General features: G+C 46.3%; 2 protein-coding genes across 8 annotated transcripts; one reads left to right on the top strand and one right to left on the bottom strand.

The window, feature by feature from the left end:
* Positions 1 to 1,416: 1,416 nt before the first annotated feature.
* Positions 1,417 to 12,909, bottom strand: arhgap44b (Rho GTPase activating protein 44b). 7 transcript variants are annotated; one of them, XM_077739383.1, is made up of 24 exons: positions 12,518 to 12,909; positions 8,525 to 8,564; positions 8,328 to 8,447; positions 8,174 to 8,250; positions 7,988 to 8,099; positions 7,585 to 7,661; positions 7,393 to 7,510; positions 6,962 to 7,030; positions 6,814 to 6,895; positions 6,618 to 6,745; positions 6,131 to 6,242; positions 5,910 to 5,991; positions 5,745 to 5,825; positions 5,544 to 5,657; positions 5,349 to 5,440; positions 5,104 to 5,284; positions 4,908 to 4,925; positions 4,489 to 4,668; positions 3,965 to 4,021; positions 3,406 to 3,846; positions 3,108 to 3,199; positions 2,632 to 2,982; positions 1,802 to 1,959; positions 1,417 to 1,690 (listed from the first exon to the last, which is right to left on the bottom strand). In XM_077739383.1, the coding sequence occupies exons 1-24, from the start codon at positions 12,568 to 12,570 to the stop codon at positions 1,571 to 1,573; spliced, it is 2,955 nt and encodes a 984-aa protein (XP_077595509.1). In that variant the 5' UTR covers positions 12,571 to 12,909; the 3' UTR covers positions 1,417 to 1,570. The 7 variants fall into 7 exon arrangements, with proteins under 7 accessions (XP_077595509.1, XP_077595510.1, XP_077595511.1 ...); XM_077739384.1 differs by lacking the exon at positions 12,518 to 12,909 and adding an exon at positions 9,023 to 9,144; XM_077739386.1 differs by lacking the exon at positions 1,417 to 1,690 and adding an exon at positions 2,477 to 2,513 and having other exon boundaries at positions 1,812 to 1,959; positions 12,518 to 12,907.
* Positions 12,910 to 13,088: 179 nt separating this feature from the next.
* On the top strand, positions 13,089 to 15,758 carry stx4 (syntaxin 4). Its single transcript, XM_077739391.1, has 10 exons — positions 13,089 to 13,360; positions 13,945 to 14,049; positions 14,108 to 14,207; positions 14,286 to 14,360; positions 14,431 to 14,501; positions 14,589 to 14,697; positions 14,765 to 14,838; positions 14,907 to 15,044; positions 15,113 to 15,223; positions 15,297 to 15,758. Exons 1-10 carry the CDS (start codon positions 13,331 to 13,333, stop codon positions 15,372 to 15,374), a joined length of 891 nt encoding a protein of 296 aa, XP_077595517.1. The 5' UTR covers positions 13,089 to 13,330; the 3' UTR covers positions 15,375 to 15,758.
* The last annotated feature ends 249 nt before the right edge of the window (positions 15,759 to 16,007 follow it).

A 16,007-nucleotide genomic window follows, 5' to 3' on the forward strand; every position in this document is an offset into this window, starting at 1 on the left:
AACAAAGAATTTGGATTCATTTGCCCCCTTTACAAAATAAACATAAGCAACAACACAAAAAATGATTCCTTCCTCTTTTAAAACTTGGTGCTCACCTTTGAGAGACGCTCTGAGGGCAAAATAAAACAGTTTTTAAAAAATACCATCCTTAAGAATATATGCATCTTCAATGGAATCCACACACACATCACAGATGAGGACATTTTTTAAAGAGTGTGGTCCAAAAAGCATGCTGGCACACTTTTGCACACACACCGCTATTACCGCCCGCTTTTACACAACACACACACACATAAAACCTGCTAAATTGACATTCCAATGAATGATGTAAAAAAAAAAAAAAACACCATTTCTCACATCATGACACACACACAGAAAAAAAATTCTTAAGTCAAAACATCAAAACATAACAGATGATTCATTAAATTGTTCCACATTAGCTTCCATCTAATGCTCATATTGTAAACATTGCCGATTATATTAGCATAACAGGCTATTCTGTCCCTTGTATTTGTAGAAAAAAAAATCCATTGTGTCATTTATGTATTTACTTCTATTCAATAAATATGAAAATCAGTCCAAGGGATTAAAAGGCGTGAAAAATAAGTGCTGTAATCCAAAAAAAATGACAAAAAAGACATGTTTGTGTTCATCATTCCAAACCAGACAGCCTCCCTTATAAGTCTACATCTACATATATATTTAGATTTGAAGTCACTATATACACAGCGTGTTATGTACACAAATGTATTTACAGGAGTCATTTTTGCACGTGACAAGCGAGAGGAATGTCTGGTCCCGTGTTGGAAAGCTTCTCTTTGCCCACCGCTGGGTGTCAAGTAAAAAGCGTTGGCAACAAACGCCTGGATCATAAATACTCGGCTCAAAATAAACGGGGCGTCTATTCACACGCCGGCACGTGGCCAATCTACGCGTGGAAACAACAAAAAAAAGTGCATCTTTCTTTCGAAATAGGACGGAGGAAAAAGAACAGGTGAATTCTTTTAGTGGCCAGACTATTGCGCAACAGGGGTGTGCAACATATGGCCGGCGGGCTAAAAACGGTCCACTGCGAGCTCTATTTCGGGACAGCTTCTATATTTGAAAGATTCCTAAAATAATCCTCAGGGGACATTCAAGTGTTCAGTTATTAATGTATAAATAATTTGAATGGTCGAAATAAGTGACTTTGTTATAGTCACAATTGCACATAAACCATACATTCAATTTGAATTTTATCACATAATTTAAAGGAGGATGCTAATTTGGTGAAAACATTTTGGAGGGATGAAAGAAATCTGGATATAATATATATATTTTTAAATTCTATTAGTATAGTAAAGTTGGGTGATGTGGAATTTCCAATAGTTGTTGGGAAAATAGAAGAACGGGAAAATAGTTGCAAAATAGTCACAAATAGTTGTTTGCTAAGCGCACTCAAATATGGATGCGTCTCCTTCAAAATAAAATGCCATTCATGTTGGATTAGGAATCGTAAACTTTGCAAATGTACAGTATAGACAATAAATACTTTTTTCACTAAATGAATCTTCATCAAGACATTTTTTTGTTAGTAGTACCTACATGTCAAGGATACGCCCACTGTGGTGGCCCCCTTGGGCGGATGGATGTCCATGCAACGATTGTGGAAGAGCTGGCGTGTGGCGTTCAAGGCATCAAATAAGGCAAACTAAAACAAATAAAATTTAAAAAAAAAACATTAAAAAAATGAAACGTTTATGCGTAAATGCATTGGCGGAGGGGGAGGACGTTTTTTGGTGGGGGGGTGCCGTCATAGCACCGTGCTTTCCGCATCGTCCCCGTCCTCCGACTCGGCGACTCGGAGGCGCCTGGAGTCCGGCGGCGCCAGCGAGTATCCGAGGTGGGAGATGTGCGCCAAGTCCAGGAGGCCGTCCAGCTCCATGTCGATGATGGGAATGTCAAGGTTGCAGAAGGAATCTAAAAGGGAGGACAAAAAGAACATTTTTTTATTAAAAAAAAAAAAAGGTCAAAGCTTCTTTTGGATGGCTGGGGAGGGGGGGTTTTGGGTGAGGGGGAGTGGGCCATGCCGGGAGATGGAGGGTGCTGCCAAGTACGTTTTGTGGGATTTACTCCTTTCAAATTACTTTAAATGAAAGACAAGTCAAAAACGACTATAAAATAGACTAAAATATTTTTACAACTATAAGGCGCACTGCATTATAAGGCGCACCCTCAATGAATGACCATCTGTGAATTCACACACGGGGGCGGGTAGGGGGGAGTGAGGAGGAAGGAAGCCAAGAGGGCGGAGACAAAAAGAGGCGTGGACGTTCAAAGCGGGCGGGCAGTCGCTGGCCAGGCTTAGCGGAGCCTCATTTTAATGCACTTTTGCCTAAGCCACACCCACACGAGCCATGCGAAATGGGCGCGATGGGTGGGGTGGGGGCACCGAGATGGGGAGGGTCTGGGGTGGGGCGGGGCTTGTCCTGCTTACCCTACGCGTCCCTCAAACGCAACGATGGCTCAAACGGCTGCAGGTGATCAATAACAACGACACATCAGAATAGTTAACAATGTCCCCGATGCTTATTTCACACACACACACCCATTCACACACTTTTTGTGGGTTATATTTGGGAGTTTGCGTACCTGTGGACATGCTCTCTCCGGGAGACAAGGCGTCCAGCATCCCCGACGAGTTCTCCAGTGGTTGAGGGCTACTCCCGGGGGTGGGGGGAGGCTGCGGGGGAGGCAGGCTGGGCCTCTGTCGAGGTGGCTTGGGAGTGGGCCGCGCCTTGCCCGCCGCTGACCCCCCCAGCGAGGGCGGTGAGGACAGAGAGGCGGCGCCGTAACCTTGCGGGTAGCCCAAGCCGTACGGGGACGGCGTGCTGGGGGGCGTCGGCGATAGGCTGACGGGAGACGGCTGACCCGTGGAGGGCTCCGACATTGCTCCCGTTTGGCTGAAGGGAACTTTTGGTGGGATGGGAGCCAGCTTCTTGGCTAAAGAAAACAGTCAACATTTACATATTAAACTCTCTCTTAGGAATATCATGTTGAGAGCTGCTTTCAACTGTACTTGGATATTAAACAGTACTTAGATATTAAAAATGTGAAAGTTTTAGTACCTCTCCGGAGCGTGTGCGGACTGTGCTCGGACAGCGAGGACTGGAATCCTTTCTGGCCAATCACCGGGGACAGTTCTTTGTTCTTCAGAGTGCTAAGGTCAGAGGAAAAAAAAAGAGAGAAAATCAGGCAACTTTGCAAACGGGCTCATTTGACGACGTCATACCACTTTCATCACCATGGCCTTGACGTGTTTTTGTTGCCTAGCAACCGCCTCCCCCCACAAAAAAAAATCAAAAAGGCCGCCGCTCCCCACCTCTTGCCTGGGGGAGAAAAAAAAGACATTGTTCTGGCATTTACCTAGCCGCCTTGCGTCCTCGGTCTCGGCTACAGGTGGCCCAAGAAGGGGGGACGGAAAGGGGGGTGCTCGGGAAAAGATCGTGACGGGTCAGAACCAGCGGGGGTTTGATGTAAAGGGACCCGTTGGCCTCGCCGGGCGGGGGGTCGGCCCGCTCGGACGAGGGACCTTGGGTTCGGGGGTTGGAATTCACGTCCAGGGGTTGTGGGGGGGACGGGCATAGAGAGTGGAGGAAGGGAGGGGGGCTGTAACCCGTGCGGCGGGGGGCACAGGCCGCCGGCGTGACCGGGACGCATTCGGGACTGCGGGAGAGCGGGCGCGTGCCGGGGGGTGCTCGGGTGGGAAAGTGGCGGGGGCGGAGAGACGGGGAAGGGTAAGGGGGAGGCGGTCTCTCCTCCTCGGGGGAGGGGCGGGCGTTACAGGAGTCCGGAGGCCCGTCCGAGCTGGATAAAAAAAAAAAAAGAGAAGAGAGAGGTTTTTTATGGACGTCCCTGTGGGGGGGGAGGGAGGAGCGCTCCCCGATGAGGGTAGAAGAAGAAGAAGAAGAAAAAGTGCCGTCACCTGGTCCACTGCAGAGCCTTGCGACAATGGAAGGTGAAGCTGTGGAACATGCGGGGGCTGACGGAGGGGGGCCAGAAGACAACATGAGAACGCCGTGCGTGCAGCCGAGGGCGGCGGGCCGGGGGCCGGCCCCTTTCACGCACACAAAATGGCGGCTAGGTGGCGCTAATCGCCTCCATCGGAAACTGTGGCATTGTAGATGTCAGCTATAATGCTCAAGTAAAGCAATGGAACTGTAAACATTGTAAACATACGTCAATATCCGATGCTAATTGCTAAGTGCTAACATGAGTTTCTCGCATTTAAATGTGGTAACTAGAAATACATTCTGTTGTATTAACTTTTTTCTCATAAAAACGGAGTGAAAGGGGCTAAAAAAAGACATTTTCAAGCATGTTTGGGGTCCAAAGGTCAAAGTTCAAGGTAGGTTTTTGAACGGGGCAGCGAAAGGCTACTTGGTCTGGGGTGACTTTTGGGGATGGGGCAGATGAAGTGGCTGAAACAGGACGGGGGCGGGGCCTTACCTGGCTCGCTCGTTGTTAGTGGGAGGAGGGGTGGGCGAGGGGGACCCCGAGGGGGAACCCGAGGGCTCCCCGGGCTGCTCGGGGACGACGGCGTCCGCCGGCGGCGGGGTGGAGCTTTTACGCGAGGACGACGAGCCCTTGCGGGACACCCATGAAGTGTCCATCACTCTGACTCCCATGCTGTAGTGGGAGACAGACGCACAGTCATGGTTCCATGCCAGCCCTCCCGCTCCAAAATAATGGGACGTCCGACCAATTCAATAGTAAACTCGAGTGGAATTGGGCACGCTTTGGGCCGGCATTGGGACGAGTGGGCCCGGTGGAAAAGCGGCAAATGAAAGATGACGCAATGTACGCAAGAGGCGACTTTGTTCACGGCGAGGTGAGATGAAAAGGGAGGGAAAAGGTTCATACGGTACCTCTGGATCTTCCTGATGCTGCATGGTTCAAAATACAAAAACAAATTCATCAGCTCCAAAAGGGAAATGGACTTCAGAACTAGCTTGGTCGCTATTAGACATTTAACCTGTCTGACCAATCCATGATAGGGATTCATGCAGCATTAAAATACATATATATACACACATTTTTTTTTAATAAAAGGAAGTTTCTTACCCGTCTTTCTTATAAAATTCCAGCATCATGTTATCAGTGGCGACACTGAGCGGCCTCCGACTCTGCTCGTTGTGGCGCCGTTCCGTCATCTCCATGTCGGGGGACGGCATAGAGCTGTAGTTGGCGTTGTGGTTGGCGTGCACGGGGCTGCCGTAGTTGCCCGTTACGTTGAACTCGATTTCTGAGGGAACACAAACCATGAGTAAGGAAATCCTCCGTTTTTTTAGCCCGGCATGACTACTCACCTCCAGGAAAGAACCAATCGGCGTGCTGGATGACGGGCTCGATGATGCCCACAATCTGCAGGGACACGGTGGTCATCATCTCTGTGATGTTGCTGCGAGAAGAAGAACATTTCTTCTCAAAAGGAAGCTTAATGAAGTGACTTTGGAAAAGTTCCACTCAGAACTGGACAAAATTCAAAAGTATTTGTGGCTTACCCGTCACTGTGCGTCCACAGCAAGTTTGGCCCAAGCACAATGGCGATATTTCCGGGGGTCATCTTGTTCGTGTCTTGGTATTCCGTCAGCTTGGACAGAAATTTGATCAGGTATCTGTGGCGGGACGGGAAAGTGGGAAAGTTTTTTTAAAAATTGGGGACATGGTGTGATGAACAATTAAAAAAGCGGATCAAATCTGACCTGAAATTGTTGTTGTTGGCCGGGGGCAATTTGTCACAAGCCCCACGGAGAGCCTGAAGTCTTTTGTCCTGGTCTGGAATGCTGAAGAAAGAAGAATATTTTACATTTTTGTTTTAAAAGCTATTCTCCATCTTTCAGTGAGATAAAACAATGAAGGTGGCTTACTTTGAGGCCTGGATCCAGTCGTTATAAAGCTCAAATGTCATCAGGGGCTCGGGGAGTTCGCGCAGGTACGATTTCAGAGCTCCTACACAACAACATTTGCGGGTCAGTGTTTTTGTTTTGTTGGATTTTATGGAGGATTTTCTCAATAGCAATGAGGTCATTTTATCTGGATCAGGTCAAGTCCTTTAATTTGAAGACATTTTAGCAACTAGCGAGCTCACCAGCGATGGCGTGCGGGTCGGCCGAGTACTCCTGGACGTCCAGCACGCCGCAGTCCAAAGACGCTTTGAGTTTCTTCAGCTTGGAAGCGGACGGAGCCACTCGGAACAAACCCTGGGAAAGAAAAAAAATGCAACACGGGTCAATTGTGAATTGTGCTGTGACGTTATATTAATAAGATGATATCAAGATACCACTAGACCAGCAAAAATAGCGTTGTCAAGTTATTGGTTAGCATATCATTTCCACTAGCTGGAGTATAAAGTACAGGTTTGGGGGAGGAGTTACTTAACAACAGGTACCTGTTAATGTGATATGAGACATATTATTATATAACTAGATATAAGTCACAGGGCCAGCTAATATGTAAATGAAAAATGCTATTTATATTCCGGAAAGTATTGTAGGTGACCCGGGAGGGTAATTGGGTGGAGTCAATGAGGTCATGTGGAAAGAAAACCCCCCAAAACAAAATATTTTGTGTCTGACCTCTTCTTGCATGCCGCACTCCAGCAACATGGTGACGCAAGCTTCGATGGGGAAAGCGATATCTCTCCCGCTGAGCTCCAAATGTTCTTCCAGCGGCTTCCCGTATGAAGGCTTTTCTGCCCACGACTCTGAAAAACGCACCGCAAAAATTAGACTTCTGGGATGTATGGCGTTAGCGAGGGAGAAAAAGACTCACCCTGATGAGCTTTAATCTGAGGCAGGATGTTCTGCAGCAACTCCAGCGACTTCCTATGGTACTCCGCCTGGACTTCGATCAGCTGCCGGGCACGCCCTACGTTTAGCTAGCGTCGCCAGTTCACGTGTTAGCGCGTCGTGGAACGTACCGTCTGGAAGTAGCTGGCGTAGTCCAGTTCTCTGGCGATGGAGCTGTACATGTCGGCCGACAGCTGGTCCTGGAGCAAAAACAAAATAGCTTATCGTCAGGATTCACAAAATGTAAATTTGGGACCAAGTGTCCGGGGACGAAATGTCCGGGGACCAAGTGTCCGGAGACCAAGTGTCCGGGGACCAAGTGTCCGGGGACCAAGTGTCCGGGGACCAAGTGTCCGGGGACCAAGTGTCCGGGGACCAAGTGTCCGGGGACCAAGTGTCCGGGGACCAAGTGTCCGGGGACCAAGTGTCCGGGGACGAAATGTCCGGGGACGAAATGTCCGGGGACGAAATGTCCGGGTACAGCGCTACACCGACAAATGACTTGGAGCCGTGCGAATAGTAATGGAAGAAGAAAAATGGATTCCCGCAAAAAAATTCTTACCCTGCAGATCTCCATGCGGTTGGCGGCCTCCTCCATCTCCTCTCTCAGGTGGTCGGACTTACCGCCGCTGGGTTGCAGGTTGGAGGACAGGCCCGACGACCTGCCCGACTGATAGTAGCTGAGAACAGAAGGTCGGCAAAGGTCAGAAATCCTGAGTGAGCTAGCTAGCTAGCGCGATATATATATACTGACCGAGTGCGTGCCGAGTCCATGTCCAGGACTAGCTTGGCTAAATGTTTCCTTTGTTTCTGGATGTTTGGGATTTCCACCTGCAGGAAACAAACAGAATACACAATTGTTGTTCAATGCACTTCTCATGCGGATTCAATTACAAAATCGCCGAATCAAATCACCTTGAAGTGGAGGTCGACAGACACGTTCATTTTTATGACTAGAAGTCGTACTTAAGTCCTTTTTTAGGCTACAGTTTTCAAAAAAAAACTGCTTGGTTCACAGAGCTATTCAACCCATTCTGTGTTTCCTTGACCTACTTTAAGAAATGTTTTGTCCTTGTTTTCCCATCAAATTAAAAATAATACTCCCAAAAAATGCCACTTTTTATCACTCAAAAGGTACAGCAGTTGGTGAACATTACCTCAGAGAGATCGTAGAGCGGGTCCATGACGTCTTTCTCAATGGTGACTTCGAAGAGGACCAACTCCTGGGACAGCCTGTCCTGCGTCTCACCACACAGCTTCAGCATCTTCCTGCAAGCCCACCAAAATCCTGTTAGGCATCATTTTCCAGGCGCCGATGGACCATTTCATCCGTCCTTCCTCACCCCAACATGGACTCGTCCCCCAACACGGCCGCGCCCTCTTCCATACATTGCGCCAGCATGGCCAGTGGAAGCTTCTTCTACAAAATAAAAGCAGAGAATCACCATGACAACCATGACAATAAGACTCATTTCCCCCCGTTACGTGTCTTCTCACCGGGGGAGACTTGACCGACTTCTTGTCCACCTCCACCCCTTGTTGGCTCTGGAGACAGGCGGTCAACTTCTTGTGGGTGCTGTGCGACACTTGCTTGACCAACTCCAACCGCTTCTCCGCCTAGCCACAAATAACAATAAAAATTAAAAAATAAAATCAATTTTTGCACATAGGAATACATGTATGTCATTCTTTACCTGTAGGAGGTCATCACTCAACACTTCGGTTTTCTCGGCCCTGCCGGGAAACAGAAAAGAGGCTCAATGTGGGTCCATTTGGAAAATGGACGGTCACCATGGCAACGGGAAAAATACACATACAATGTAGATGTTTGGTCACAATGGCGTTGCGTAAATTGCGGGAAAAAAAGATTCAAGAGTATTGGGGATGTTCTGAGAACAATTTAAGGAGATGATGAAGTAAAAAATAAAGATCCATGTGAGGATAAGTTAAATTATGTCTAAAAAAAACACACTTCATTTGGATCAGAGTCCCATGTGGTTTTTAGATGATTAAAAAGGAGGCTGTAACTCAAACAAGGTCATTTTAAATGAAAAGTACACTGCGGACAAAACCAAATGCGGGTTGTGAGCCAGTAAAGTCAATAAAGCCAAAAGACGTCGTCAATAAATCATCATCCCGACGTAGCCGACCGATCCTTCTTCATATAAGATATTTAAACGAAAACAACTCACAGAAGCTGCACTCGAGCCCTGCTGAGACGCAGCTTTTTCTTCCACATCGGGCGGGAGGGACGGCAGCGAGTGAGGAAGACGAGGAGGGTGGAGGAAGAGGGAGGAGGAAGGGGGAGGAGAAACCAGTCCTGACTATCTGGTCCTCTCACTTGGCCGTCAATCTCCCTGTTAAATGTCGCCGTGACGACCAGCCCCGATGCGTGCCAACCTTCTTGTTAAAGTGGGCGGGGTCAAATTGGGACATGGTTCCAGATGACCTCCCAAGTACACAAGTGAAATTCTCTCTTATTTTTGTTTTTCAAAACAATGTCCTGGACTAAAAGATTGTTGGGGTCTGCACCCATTGGCTCGCAGCCGATGGTCGCCGTGGTAACGGCAGAGCGGGAGGAAATACTTTCTAGGATGATGTCATCCGGGGATGAGCACAACGCTCGTATTCTGATGGCGGAACGAGTGCACTTGACGCGCTTTTTGCGTAAACAACTTGCGGCGTGATGGACAGACGCTGCGGGGTCGGAATTCCACGCCAGATGCGTCGGCGTAAACAGACGCGGTTTTTTTACGGCGTCGTGTAAGCTCCCATGGCGGGCGAGTATGTTAATTAGCCTGGGGATAATGAGCGGATGGCAACTTGTCACTAACAACACAAGTTGAAATATTTTAATGAGATTTTTGCGGTTTGCTTGGGTTGTCATAACAAATTTAACAAGTACAATGTATACTATGTGGATTGTTGACATAGCCAAATATCTGCATTAACATTTACAAAAAAAAGTCAAAATGGTGCTTTTTTGATTGAGAAAATCACTGGAAACATGATTTAGTTCTTTCAAAATTCTAAAAAAACTGAAAAATATTCTCAATTATAAGGCTGTAGAAGTAGAAGCTAGAAACCCATTGATTGGACATCAGAAATGGCATTATGTGGGACTTTCCTGAATGAAATACGACATGGCGTTGCATGACAAACGTGGGGGTGACGTGACCAAAGCTGGCCCAGAAAGGGAAGCTCATTAAAATGCAGCACAAAGGCCAAAGTGGCCAAAAAGAATCCAACTGGGAGTTGGGCTGCCCCTAAACTTGCTCACTCTCTCTCTGAACAAAGACAAATTCCAACATGGCAACACAGTCAAAAACGATTGGACGCTGACAGCCAATGAATGCCAATCTCCACAATTGGAATAAAGTGCTGATTTTAGAAGGAAGAAAAAAAAATAACAATAGCAAATGATCAACTCTACATTTGTATCACGGTGAATGGCGGATGGTAAACGGCACAATAGCCGTTGCCCCGGTTACGGGAGGCCAGGACCGTTACCGTGGAAACGTCTGAACGAGGTCACGTCACGCGTGGCGTTCGGCGACGTCGGGCTTTACGATGTATCTGAAAACACAACTATTGACAATTAGCCAGATTTAAGGGTTAATAGCCATAGGACGAACATACAAACTCAACGGAGATTGAACCCTCGATCTCAGAACTGCGAGGCAGACTTTTCAACCACTCATACACCGCGCCATTGAATTCATATTGCACAAAAAACACCCAGGACTGGTACGACTGCAAAAAAAAAATTCAAGAACACGGGCAAGAAAGCATCCCATAATAGTCTGACATTTAGCTTCTGGGGCCAAACGAGTCACGAATCCGAAACCCACGGCGAGATTTTTTAGGAATGTGAAAGGCAAATCCCACGTCACGTCGAGGGCGGCCGACTATCTTCCTTCATCTGGCCTTTCCGTGCTGGTCTTTACGGTGTTGTCGCCATGGAAACGAGGAATGAAGTCAAAATGGCCAAGCCCCCGCTCTGACGTTCTGTGGTAACATCCACGCTTTAGCTTTACGCTTTAGCTTTACACTTTAGCGCTCAGTCACAGAGTTTTAGGCGGGATTAACGCCGCACGCTGCCTGTTTTGGAGATGAGCTGAACTGCGTCTGAACCTGGCGCGACCCACATCTGCCTGGGAGGGACACCACTCGCATGACTTCTTTTTGCCTGGGATTCCCCATGTTCTATCTCCCATACCTGTGTAATAAAATGTCATGTATTAAAAAGGACAAAAATATATGTTTTCCCCAAATTTGAAAGAAGCTATCCCAACAATACAGCCAAATTAACATCTGGTGGGGGTGCTGGAGCTTATCCCAATGCACAAGTTACACCCTGTAATGGTCGCCAGCCAATCACAGAGCACAACTATCTTAAAGATGAAGACGATATCGCTTTTCATTTCAAGAAGGAAAACGATGAGAGTGAGTCAGCAGCGCGTCTCCCTAATTTAGTTTGTGGTGGCTTGAATCAGCGCCCCTGAGACTGCGCGCACGTTTGAACAAACAGGGACTAAAACTCGCTGGATGAAAGGCGACAAGTCGACCCACTTTCTTACTCACTGCGCCGACAACAAGCGGGCCAAACCGTGTCCTTAAATAGTGGCAGTGCGTTACCAAGGAAGCAGAAAATACACGCATCAAATGGCGAGTCAAATGGAAATATTCTTCAAAATGTTCTTCTCCAGACCTGTAGGTGGTAGTCAAGAACATAGCATACCATGAACTATTTCCTACTAAATTCCACTAATATCAACTGTATTGTGTACCAGCTGAGATTAAAGGGTTGATCAAAATAACTATTTACAGTAAATGTCAATTCAAAGGCGGAGACTGATAATGTACCTAGCAATAATTTTACAAAAATGCAAATTATTTTCTTCTTCACTGCAACAAAAAACTACTGCCAATGTTTACACAAGCAAATAAGATATCAACTACTAACCAAAACATAGTATAACCCAAATAGGAGTACAATTTGTACAAAAAGTACAATTCCAACTCGATACTACACATCTTACGATACTTACACAAAATATACTTCCATCATAGTATACCACATCTAAAAAGACAGTCTAAAAAGAGCAAAAAAAAGGAAAGTTGGCATACTTTAAGGATTTAAGCAGGATTAATCACATCTCAGATGTCTAACACATCTTTGCGTTGAACCGGTACGACTGCTAAAGACGCCTGCTTTCAGTCCAGGATTAAAAATAAAAACCCTTTCTATAGAACTCTGCAGACGCCAACAAAAAAAAAAACACAACATAAGCATTACTTAAGAGTGAACATACGCACCGCTACACAGTATCTTGCACAACATCAACTATACTATACTGCAATCGTGACGTGCCTGCTTTTAAATAATAGATGAATTAGAAATGTTATTTAGATTGAGCGAGCAAAAGCTAGATGTTGATGGTGGAAATCAATACGTGACGGCCATGGAGACCTAGACCACCACCGCCATCACCACCATCATCATCATCATCACCCCCGCCTCATCACTGCAGGGTGCCCGAGGGGGCGGGGGCTCGAGGGGGGTGGCGCCCAACGCTCCTCAGGCATCATGTCTACCCGCGCCTGTGCGTGATTGTCCACGCCATCAATTAGCAGTAAGCGTGACCTCCATCCGTCCGTACGGCCCCTTCCCAATCGCCCCTTACCTGCCCACGGTTTGGTTGGCCAGCTGTCTCATTCGGTTGAACTGCTTCTTCATCTTGTCGTCTTCTCGTGCGCCACAAGAGCTCGGCGGGTCTCATGGATGACGTCGGCCGCCGGAGCATCCACGCCGGGCGAGCGCTGCTGCTGCCTCCATGGCGACGACGCCCTGCCCTCCGTCCGGCGTGTGTCCGTGGCCCGAGGCCCGCCTCACTGGACGCTCCCGAACTCGCAGGCGGTGGAGCTCGTCGAGCGAATTTGCGCGTCCGTGCTCGGCCACTGACAGCTCCCCCTTTTCTCCCTCTCTCGCCCGTTTGCTCGCTCGCTCCCTCCACGCCGACGACCCCGTTGCATTGTGGGAAGAGTAGTCGATATAACGTTCCTTTCCATCTCGTCTTCTGTAAACCAAATAAAATGTACATTTGTATTACAAAAAACACTTACAATACTGGTAAATGATTTTTTTGCAATTTGTTTCTTAAGAATACAAAAGTTCTACTAAAAAAATAACGAAATAGTGTTGCACCACTACATACTTTTCCGGTTCCTGTGTCGGTTGTTATTTCAGGTGCAATTACGCACAAGCCTGCTAGAGAGCGCTTGTGAGCACATCTTTGCCAACTTGTAGACAACGAAATGAAAGAAGAAGAAGCACGACAAGCCCAGCAAGTTTACTTACTGAATGACAACTAAAGTAAAACGTAAACTTTTCACATTTTCATCGCTAACATTTACTCAGTCCATTGACAACTCGGTGCATTTTGGTGGGCAACTGCGGGGTCTCCGTCTTGACTCTTTTGCCTTAGAAGACCACAACAATGCGAGATCGAACGAAAGAATTGGGGAACGTAAGTGTCAAGATTTTCCTCTAGCATATAGCTTTAGCATTTTAGCATGCATAGTAACGGGCGTAAATGACACTTGTCCGCAAAACTCTTCCAACTTTGAACCCAATTCAAATGCGCTAAACGTGTCCGTAAAATAACTTGTCACTAGTTTCGGGGTCTCCACACTCGTTTTGGGCGTTGTTATGTCGGTGACTTCCGCTGGAGGATATGCAAAAAAGGGACATTATTTTATATTTACGTAAAAGCTTGCACACTAACAAACAATTGTCAAAAAGTGCCTGAGTGCATAATTAACTTCTGCTTTTGTCCTGCCTGTCACTTTTTTGCATTGTTAAATAAAGATTAATTTCAATTTTAAGACCATTTAGAGGCCTAAAATGTATTGTTACAAAAAAAGTTTGGCAGTAAAGTTTGAAGTATTAAGTATTTTTTTCCAAAATGGGTCATTCAATACATATTTATAGCCTATTCTGAAATATTGTCCCTTTTAGCTGCAGATTTAAAGGATAAAAAAAACATTTAGGGGATGAAAAGATAGGTAGTTTATATAAAAAAAAGTTTATTTTTACATTTATTGCGTGCAGAAAGGCGACGTTTCGGACGAGGACGATGAGGGCAAATCTCTAGTGATCAAACCTGGAAGCACTTCAGCCAAGGAAGAGAAGGACAATGAAGGCTTCTTTAAAAAGGTGAACATTATTTTAGCCAATAAGGGGACAAATACTTTAAAAACTAACTACACGACAGGTCCAAGAAATCCACGAGGGATTGTACAGCTTCAAGAAAATGGTGGGCGACCTTGAGAACAAACAGAAAACGGTTCTGGCCGTGGCTTTACCTGAAGAAGGTGAGACGGACGGGCGCCTTTTTGTTTTGCCTTTTGCTAACTCCGCCCATTGTGATGTCATCGTCTTGGTCCCCGCAGGCATGAAGAAGGAGCTGCAGACGCTGCGAGACGAGATCAAAACATTGGCCTGTCAAATCCAGAGGAAACTCAAAAGTAAATGTTTTTAACACAGTACAAGCTCCGCCCCCTCACTTAGATAGCATCACTTGTCAATTCAACACAGGTATCGAACCCAAGAAAGGAGAGGACGATGGCAAATACGTGACAGTCAATGCACGAATGCAGCGAACGCAGGTTTTTACAAACATTTTTTTAGAATGTGTCATTTCCAGAACCATTTCTGGACCTTTGTTTACCCCGATTTCTCCTTTCCCAAAACAGCACGCCATCCTTTCCAGGCAGTTTGTGGAACTGATGGGCCACTGCAACACCATCCAGGCTCAGTACAGAGATCGCAATGTGGAGAGAATCCAGAGACAATTCAAGATAAGTTAGTGCCATCGTTTTCAGAAGGGAAAAAAATCCCGTAGTTTCCCGTTTTTAATATTTTTTCTTAGCTGGAAATACGGTGACTGACGAGGAGCTGGATTCCATGCTGGAAAGCGGCCAGACGGATATTTTCACGCAAAATGTGAGCGTTTACTACAAATCCAAGGGTCAGGAAACATGATCTGGAGTCGATTTGGTTTGTGGCGGCAGATCTTAAGCGACGCCAAGGCCACCAAACAAGCGCTCAACGAGATCGAATCGCGACACGACGAGATTCTCAAGCTGGAACGAAGCATTAAAGATCTACACGAAATGTTTCAGTACTTGGCCATGGAAGTGGAAGCTCAGGTATTTACACAATTGCGTTTCCTTCTCCATTATAAAGCTGACTTTTGAAATATCTGGCATCCCTTAAGGGTGAAATGGTGGACCAGATTGAACACAACATCAAGCAGTCGTCAAACTACGTGGAACGAGCCAAGGACAACACGGAGAAAGCTGTTACGTATCAGCAAAAAGCACGCAAGGTAACTTTTTCAACACCCAAAAAAGATGGTTTTCATGCTCACCTGACATGGCGACGTTCTCCCCTCCCCGTAGAAGAAGATCTGGATCGCCGTCTGTTTGGCGGTGGTGATCATCATCCTCGCCATCTCGTTAGCCGCCTCCTTCTCCTGACACTTCGGGAATCGGCCGCCGTCTCACTTTTGTCTCGCTAACCCTTTAGCGGCGCCTCTCTGTGAAAATGGACCATTGTTTCAAGAGTTGGACTGTCGCGACAGCGCCCCCTATGGAGCTGGAGCCGTTTGGATAGTACAAATAAAAAGGGCTTTTGCTTTTTAGAATAACTTTGTACATAATCTATGGTGCTCTACCCTTAAACATGACCTTTTTAAAACAAGCTGCCTTGGTGTGATTACGCCGTGTAAATACAGATATTTGTGCCCTGGATTTTCATTTTAACAGCAAAAACCCATCACTTTTTGTATTTATCATTTGAAAAAGTTGGAGCTTGTGAGATGCACATTAAAGTCTTGGAAGTCTCGTGCACTGAAATGGAAACTTTTTCTTACGTGTCACTCTGCATTTGGAATAAAAAAAAGTTAAATTTGGACAAACAAGGATTAAGTTGCATTACAATGGTTTTGGTCTTTAGCCCTTCAGTGTCGACATTTAACCTGTAGTAAAAGCTAAACTTAAAGTTAAGAAAAATACAAACTCATCTTACATTGACAATGGGTTAATAAAACAAAGGAATCTAGTGGGCAAAAATACTGCATTATAAATAAATAGCATACAAAATACAATCAA

Source organism: Stigmatopora nigra, chromosome 18 (assembly GCF_051989575.1).
Source record: "Stigmatopora nigra isolate UIUO_SnigA chromosome 18, RoL_Snig_1.1, whole genome shotgun sequence".
Lineage (NCBI taxonomy): Eukaryota > Metazoa > Chordata > Actinopteri > Syngnathiformes > Syngnathidae > Stigmatopora > Stigmatopora nigra.

Bases quoted from the DNA above. Each gene is read 5' to 3' on its own strand.
- arhgap44b (XM_077739383.1), bottom strand. From the start codon at position 12,570: ATGAAGAAGCAGTTCAACCGAATGAGACAGCTGGCCAACCAAACCGTG. The intron at 7,511-7,584 runs GTCAGTATATAT...TTCTGTTCTCAG, and splicing joins ATGGACTCGGCACGCACTCG to CTACTATCAGTCGGGCAGGT. The intron at 3,847-3,964 runs GTGACGGCACTT...TTTTTTATCCAG, and splicing joins AAGGCTCTGCAGTGGACCAG to CTCGGACGGGCCTCCGGACT.
- stx4 (XM_077739391.1), top strand. From the start codon at position 13,331: ATGCGAGATCGAACGAAAGAATTGGGGAAC. The intron at 14,050-14,107 runs GTGAACATTATT...ACTACACGACAG, and splicing joins ATGAAGGCTTCTTTAAAAAG to GTCCAAGAAATCCACGAGGG. The intron at 14,208-14,285 runs GTGAGACGGACG...TGGTCCCCGCAG, and splicing joins CGTGGCTTTACCTGAAGAAG to GCATGAAGAAGGAGCTGCAG.